Source organism: Epargyreus clarus, unplaced genomic scaffold (assembly GCF_041222505.1).
Source record: "Epargyreus clarus isolate Ecla_fem2 unplaced genomic scaffold, WU_Ecla_fem_2.2 ptg000005l, whole genome shotgun sequence".
NCBI lineage: Eukaryota > Metazoa > Arthropoda > Insecta > Lepidoptera > Hesperiidae > Epargyreus > Epargyreus clarus.
The window spans coordinates 8,563,774-8,572,408 of record NW_027332213.1 but is presented as its reverse complement, the minus strand read 5'-3'; the positions used below and the strand labels follow the sequence as shown (position 1 = coordinate 8,572,408).

Here is an 8,635-nt window from a genome sequence, read left to right as displayed (position 1 = left end):
ATAGTAAACTTGATATTTTATGTGAATTAATTGAAATAATATCGCAAGTGGAGATTATAATCATAATCGATTTTCAATATACCCGTAATTATGTAGATGTGGTACAGCACAATCGAGAAACAGGCTAAAATAGCTCGAGGTTGAAGAATACTATAGCTATTGGCTGGGCGGTACAGAAATAGCAACGCTCTGTTTTGAATGAATAACGCTTTTTATGTAAATCTGTTACGTCTTTATTACAGCAAATATTACTCATATCATACCGGTTGGTAAAAATAGATAATAATGAGTGTAACATTTTCTTTCGCTTGAATTTGCCTCAAATTTTGAAATTACCACGGTTTTGGTTTTTTTTTAATACAAATACGATAAATTATACTTATCTAGTTTTGTATGTAGGTACACTAGGCGTAAGACCACATAATTACCTTTATTATTATTAACTGGCACGTTTAATAAGAATTTAAGGTATTTTAACAAAGGTTTCAATGGTTTGTTTCCTTTTTAAAGCCAAACAACTACGTAAACTGGTTTCAAACAGGCAATTGTTAAAAATATACCGTTGACATAAGTAATCATATAGTTATTTTATCGACAAAATTGTAAAGGAAATTCCAACAATCATTTTAATACAAAATGCCATCGTTACCAAATAATGAGCAGTCTTGTAATCCTCATTTAGCGGCTTTAGTGGCAATAAATATTGTTACCCAAGTATTAGATGAAGCACAAGACATTGTTAATACGGCTAAAGATTCCGGTAAAAGATAAATTATTTTAGATTAATTCTTATATTATTATAAATGTACATTTTTGATGGTGGTAGAACCCTTTGTGGTTCGACTCCGGCGGCACCACCGCCACACCTATTTCTGCCTCATAACAGCAATGTTGAGCGGTGCTGTGTTCTGGTTTGAAGGATGTGGAAAGGGAGACATACTTTTCCGAGGCGTTCCAGCTTAGTCCTCAGGGGTAGCGGCGCACCTGTGGCCGACCTTAGGTAGGAATATCTAATCCTATCTGGGGTTGATTACAGATGTCCATGGGTGGCAGTAGCCACTTTCCATCAGGTGGACTGCATGCTCGTCTGCTACTCCTATATTATAAAAAAATGTAAATTATTAAAAACTACTTAATTTTAAATAATTAATAGGTAAACCATGGCGTTATATATGGAACCAGAAAAAAGGAAATGGAGAGTTTTATAAGAATGCCGAAATTCTGGGAATTGTTGATATTACAGGATATGGCAAAGATGATGATTGCGAAATAAACCAAGAGGATAATGTTATTGTTACGACACCACAAAAGGAATTTGGTTAGCTTTTATTTTAAATTTTATTACTGATATGCTTGGTATTTATCTACTGCAAATTATTACGATTAATCTCAACACGTTCCTTATTTTTATGTATTACAGATATTACAAAAAATTATAACGACGGACTCATAGGTCAAGGCGATGAAGATATGCAAACGGTAAATAGAAAATATACTCATAGTTAGGTATTGTAAACATAAATTTAATTTGGATACCTCCCAAACATGTGGTGTCATTGATGCCTATTAATATTATTTATTTACTTGATTGAAATTAGTAAAACGTATCAAGTATGACTTATAACATATCAATAATAACATTATAGTATGTGTACTTATGTGAAAAAAAATTTTGGCAAGGGAAAAGAAAATGAATATTCTTGAAGCCAGTTAAACCAGGTATAGGATTTTATATAATTATTATACTTAGAGATAATTAAATTTCAGAGAAATACTGACTTGCGATCACCGTCTATGGTAATCAATTGCCTGTTTGACTTGAGTGAATTAGAGCAAGCAACAAACTTTGAAATTGCCGAAGATATACCAAAAGACTTAGAATCTCAAGATTTTCTTACAAGCACTGCGACGGAACTTGTGGAGTCCTACGTTAATTTAGCTCTTAATATTGTTTGTGGGGATGTATTTATTCCTGAACAACATTTGATAGTAGAAGATATTCAAGGAAGTAGTCATTCCAGCTATTCATTTTTGTCCGATGCGGTGATTAATGATTTTACCGAAAATATATCGCATAATACTGATGACCTTAAGCATTATGAAGAAAACATACCAAGTGGCACTCAAATAGTTAAAAAAATGGTAAAATTTGGGCTTGATTCAATTTTATCATATTGTATACCACATTGCTTCCTTTCTATTTACTTAGTTCTTTATTTTTTTGAAGGATACTAATGAAGATTTGGAAGAGATTACAAAGAAAGACATAGATTTATATGAGAAAACATTTTCTACCTTAAATCGTAAGTATTGTTCGTAACATTTTTATTCAGTTATATATACTTTTTAAAACGATACGAATTTATGTATTTTAGGTGATTATGATAAATTTTCAGAAGAAGACGATTATATTGAAGATAACAAAAATCTAATAATGCAAGAGGTGGAATTGCCAAAAAACATATTATGTTCTTCTGAAGACATTGCCGTGAATGCAGTACAATCAAAGGTGATTGAACTATCATATTATGTATTTTGTTACATTTAAGTACTTTGTTTCATTGTAAATAAAGATATTAACGGATCTGTTCATTACAAACTTATTTTTGATTGTTATGTTCATGGCAGACTTTAATAAAAATTGAAGACCCTGCAACTACATCGGTTGTTTCGGATACCCATAAGCACAGCCTAGTGAAGCGATGTCGTCTACAGGGTGCTAGGCTTATGAGCCGATTGCGTAGTTGGTGGTGGAAGCAACGGCTGATCGGGAAGCGTAAGGTTTGTCTTCGTCTAATATAATAACATATAAATTATTATTCTTATGTGTATTTGTGAGGTTTAAACAATATTTTTGTCAATTTTAATATGTTTGTAGGAAACACGATGCGGGTTGATGCCCGGAATGTGTCCTCTATCACCAAAAGCTCGGAATCGCGCTTGTAGTCTTTTGGATAATCGCAAGTTGCGATCTCCGTCTCCATCGCGTGCAATTGCTTGGAAGTTTAATACTGTAAATGAAGCATTTATTAATTCCTACGATAAAAAAGAATTCGAGATGAACTCGAGCAATCCCGAGGAAGGATATTAAAAAATTCTTTCATAAGAGCGTATGAAGTTAAAATGAAACGTCCGTTCTGTGGTTCTTGTTGTAATTTTAAAATTGAATTTGTCTTTATTTATTGAATAAATATTATTTTTTATTTTGACTTTTTTTTAAATCAGGTGTGTTGGTTTATCTTTCACCTACTTTTCACTACCTATACTCGACACCTTAGATTCCAAGAGTATATACGACACAAAACCGATCGAAATAGTTTAGCGTAAATGTAGATATACCATTGGGACTGGCGTTAGTTGTTGGTGGAAAAGATGGAAACTGTTGTTATCTCTTTTGCCCGTCTTTAAATGTTATGAGTCTGAAGACATCGTGGGCATCGTTCAACTTCGCCGAAAATAGAACGGTCACGGATTCCTGGGCTAAATCTCAAATATCCAGACGGGAGCGCCATCTGAGCCAGTTAAAACAGTCAGGCGAAAAGTTCCCGAGCCCCACTTCTTGTCTGAACGTCTGCCAGTGAAGACCGGGAGGGAACCACCTAACACCACACAAAATGGTGAGTCATCTATAAGGACAGTGAAATGTGGAAGAAAAGTTCAGTGAAATGACGGATTGTAACTTAACAAGTGTAACTATAGTCGCGGTAATCTCGTGATATAAATTCCGCAGACCGGAAGCTCGCGAGTAAAACCATGTTTTTTCCAAGGCGTAGAAAATGAAGTGATGTGCTCAAAAAATAGTGAAAATATCTTTTCTATCTCACGGTATACACTACACAAATTACTTCCAGTGGCGTGAGGTGACGCAATACATACGTACACAGAACACAATAGGTACTTACATGTTACAAGTTAAACATAAAATAACGAAATATTTTTGATAATTTTCAGAGCGATCTCAGCAAGAACGACATTGAAAGTAAGTTTCTTTTCAAATTTGTTTTAAATCAAACCATAGAGATATATTTTAACAATAATTTATGGATGGATACTAATATTGTCCTATGTGATAATATTTTAAATATAACTCATAATAAGATAAGAATTAATAAACTAAATAATTATTGTAATGATTTGATGATGGATGTTGCTTTTTGGTTATAATAATTGTTGATATGTAACGAGTTTGTGGGTATTACATTAACACCGTAACATCTAAGTATAGCTCGATTCTCATAAAAGGTTCGCGTTGCTAAGCGATGCCGGCGGCAGCGGTAGTGGCACGGCCACGATGCGCGCGCGCTGCGTTCCAAAATTAACATCTTGCGTCACGTGATCCATCTTTACCGCCCGCCCAAACAGAGAAACTCCGCTCGGATTTCACTGCATTAGCGCTTCGCATTTTTTGGCAATACTACTCGCGTTGGTACTTATCTCTGTTATTCACATCTATATATTTATCATTCCACAAATCTCATTATTCGCAATCGGCTGTCAATATCAAGGTCGGATGTAGTCTAAAATTATGATGCTAAGTTGAATGGTGCCAAAGAACTTATGATAGATGGGTACTTACTAAATTATAATTACGCTTTTCATTTATAAACTTATAATTTGTTTATTTTATATCCTTTTCATTGGATGGTGGTCCAGACTGATCTAAACCTTTAAAAATGTACACTAGGCGCCACATTTAAGAAGTTATTAAAATTAGGACACAGTTACAATCGGGATATAATTAGAATGTGACTCACGAGTCCACAGTGAAAATATCGAATTGTGTGGTGGTAAAGATAGCATTTTAGCTTCGCCCACGTTTCTGTTCTCTGTGAAACACCTGCGTTCATCTGATTGGATATTTCTGCCTCCTCGAATACAATAAGGAATGGTTTAAGACCATTATATATAATACATTATCACTAAGGATAAATGAAAGAAGTTAATCATTTTGTTGTTATGAGTTTTTTTTTTCAATTGAACTGACTTTAGAGTTCATTAGTCTCTCGATGTTCTTCAATTTAAATATAATTGGTATTAGATTTATGAAATGCTGGATTGTAAGCCACAATATAATTTAGAATCAGATTTTATGCCAATACATCCATCGATCCATTTTATTTTTTTAATTTAATTTTATTTTATTGATCTAATTAGAACGGCCGAAGCCACTTACACTAACTAGACAGATCTAACATACAGACATCCATCCGTATATGTTTGTCCATATTATATTTTTGATAAAGATATATCTTTATCTAGTCGATTGTAGTGGGATATTTGCATTTATACAAAATATGTATAAGCAAATACCTCATATTAAAAAGCGGTATTATTATTTCTTTCTTTTATTATCCTAAAATTAATCTTCAATGTCGTCAATGGCGAATCCTAAATATGATTTTGCAATTCAGGGGCATCCTTCGCCTTCTCAATTTACGACTTCGATGGCAGCGGCAAGATCGACGCCTTCAACCTCGGAGACGTGCTGAGAGCACTCAACTCCAACCCCACAATGGCCACCATCGAGAAACTCGGTGGCACCAAGAAGAAGGGCGAGAAGCAGCTTACGGTAATTGTCTTTAACAAACAAGATACAATCAAATCGAAGGGTCAATAACATCCTTATACGAAGAAAGCCTCTGTGAACCATACAAACATTGCCAACAAACAATACTAGCATTGATTATCACTGAACTGAGATTTTATGAATTTTGTAAGAAAGTACTTGTGTAGTCTTTAGGTTGGTTTATTATGTTCATGCAATGACTAGAATCTTAGTTTTTCTAGCCGTTTCATTGGGTTTTATCTCAGTGTATTTAAATATATTCGTATTCACTGTAGGTTTCCTATTCGACTCCACAAAAATAAAGAAGAGTTAGAAACTTAAATTAATTGTGGTTGTTCTTGTTTTAGCTTGAAGAGTTCCTTCCCATCTTCGCACAAGCCAAGAAAGACAAAGACCAGGGCTGCTACGAAGACTTCTTGGAATGTCTGAAGCTGTATGACAAGAACGAAAACGGTCTTATGCTTGCCGCCGAGCTCACACACACGCTTCTTGCGTTAGGTAGAGTCTTTTGTCATAGTATTTTACAGTATCATGATGTTTTTTACCTAACTGTGTAAGGCAAATTCTTCGAGCGTATGTATGTATGTCAGAGTACGTCTTATTCTTTGCCGTGTCCTATAGCCCGAACACCTTGATTGATTTTAACTGTGGGAAATGTACGAGTAACATACGTTATATTACTTCCCTTGTCAGTTAATAATTTTTAGCAGTCCACTTTTTATTTCTAAAATGTTTACTACTTATATTCAAAGAGTATATTATCGGGATCCATTTGATTTTGTCCCCATAAGTTGAAAAATCGACGGTTTCCCTTTGTTGCATTTCAATTCATGACTATTTGTATGCATTTTTAGTAGGACTTCACAGGAGAACGCGATTTATAATTGACTTCCCTAATAATTAATAAGTAGATATTATAAACTTTAGTAAGAAACAAAATCAGGTTTCATATGTTTACTGTTATTATAGGTGAGAAACTCGATGACGATCAAGTCGCGGAGGTAACAAAGGATTGTATGGACCCTGAAGATGACGACGGCATGATCCCATACGCATGTAAGTAATGAAACTTATTCAATTATAGTTTGATTTATCCCGGTATACCTATATTGCCCACGTATTGTAAGTTACCAAATATATCCAGCATAAGTAGTTGTATTGCGATAAATCCTAATGTAAATACCTATGTATCGAGCATCCAAATACAAATTTATATTTGATAGAGCAATGAAGTCCCTTTGCACTCTCTCACAATTTTCACTCACGTTCGAATTGCAGTAATTTTGATAGCATGAGGGATGATATAGAACCTCCAAATGTCCTTTGTACAATCAGCACCCCCCGTGCATGCATTTAGTAGAGCACTCACCAAACATCCATGATCTTTATTTGTTTTGTAGATCACACTACACCACTTTATACGAATGAAAAACCTTAGACCGTCCCGGTATTGAACAGTTTGTGTGTGTGGACCTTTGTTTTACCTGTTCTCCATTTACAGCATTCCTGAAGAAGGTGATGAAGGCGTAGAGGACTACACGTGATGTCATATCTTTAGTTATAAGATCGTAAGTGTATTAAGTAAGGTGTTAAATTCTTGTTGCTTATCATTTACTGACTGGCTAAATGTAATTACGATTAAGAGCTTACTGTTTCTAAAATTAAGCAACTTTAACACCCGTCAGCGGTAAAACAAAATACTTGCATTGAATCTCTATAACATTATTATTATTGATCGTTCATTTTTTAACAATTTTGTTAAAATAATAATAGAATTCCATATTATGTTAGGATAAATGTATTGTTGCTTATATTTTATTGGCTTTTTGTTTATACGCAAGACTCAAGGAAGTTTAAAATCTTCCGTTATAAGTTATAGAAACAATAATTTAGATGTTTAATATTTCTTAATCACCACAAATATAACTTCATATTTTTTACTTTAGTTTGTTGCCGTCTTCAAACTTTACAAATAAATCATGCTTAACTATTTTCAGGTTAACTGCAAACATTTGTAACAAAATGTCCAGACATTATGTTGTTATTCACATGTGTTTTAATGTTTCTAGCTTTTCTCCGAAAAATGTGCGATGGTTGGTCGAGGAAAAAACCAGAAGCGGCGGCGCCGGCTCCTGCGGAGGGTGAGGCTGCGCCCGCGGAGGGCTAGCTCGCCGTCGCCAGCCGCGCGCTGCCGGCGGCGGGCGGCGGGCGGGCGGCCCGCCACGCGCCCGCCCCGCCCACGCCGCTCCTCGCCCGCTACATCATCACCCCAGCCGCACCGAAACCCCGTATACACCATCTTAGATACGGACCATCCCCCCTTTTTATACGATGAAACACCAATAAAATAATTTGTACAACTTTCTCTCAGTGACTGTACATAATATATTAAGATTAAAGAAAGTACTGTGAAACGCACGTTGTACGTGTCTTTTTAAATTTATTATAACTTATTTATTAAGTTCGTTTATAATGAGAAAAATAAAAAACACAAAAAACCGTAAATTATTTTATAATAAACTGTTAAAACGTTCAGTTGTCTTGTATTCATCAATATATAGGTGGTTCTTGTCATTTTGGCAATGTTGATGAAAAAAGAATCAGTAGAAAAATCATATTTGTTGTCTTTAAATATCCGTAATTAGAAAACAAGGTGGACATCTTCTTACACAAAAATTATTTTTAGTGAAAAATATAGATTTACCTTGATGAATATAATTAAACACTGTAAAATATAATCCCTCTCCTTTCCTTACAATCACACATGTATTAGTCATAACTTAATCAAATTCGAATAATATCGAAATAACCTTCTGAGATATAAAACGGATTTATTCCGGAATCCTAAATATTTTCAGGAAAAATTTTAGCCTTTGGTACTTGGTTTATTTGTGTCTTATGTGCTATTTCATAATATTTCAAATAAATTATACGTAGTATCCAGCCAACAAATCCGAGCAATAAATTTATTTATATATTTATAATTTTTAGTCAGCGTTTTTTAGTCTGATGGCCTGTGCAAGCCCAATACATTTTTTACATTTTACACATTTATTAAATTCCAAAAAT

At 34.3% G+C, this 8,635-nt stretch overlaps 1 protein-coding gene across 1 annotated transcript; it reads left to right on the top strand.

Moving 5' to 3' along the window:
* The first annotated feature begins 561 nt into the window (after positions 1-561).
* Mlc1 (Myosin light chain alkali) lies at positions 562-8,101 on the top strand. The gene is made up of 13 exons (XM_073093709.1): positions 562-760; positions 1,154-1,318; positions 1,421-1,479; positions 1,768-2,208; positions 2,309-2,312; positions 2,376-2,488; positions 2,629-2,781; positions 2,879-3,027; positions 3,499-3,617; positions 5,412-5,569; positions 5,914-6,064; positions 6,536-6,622; positions 7,636-8,101. The coding sequence occupies exons 1-13, from the start codon at positions 637-639 to the stop codon at positions 7,731-7,733; spliced, it is 1,821 nt and encodes a 606-aa protein (XP_072949810.1). The 5' UTR covers positions 562-636; the 3' UTR covers positions 7,734-8,101.
* Positions 8,102-8,635: the final 534 nt, after the last annotated feature.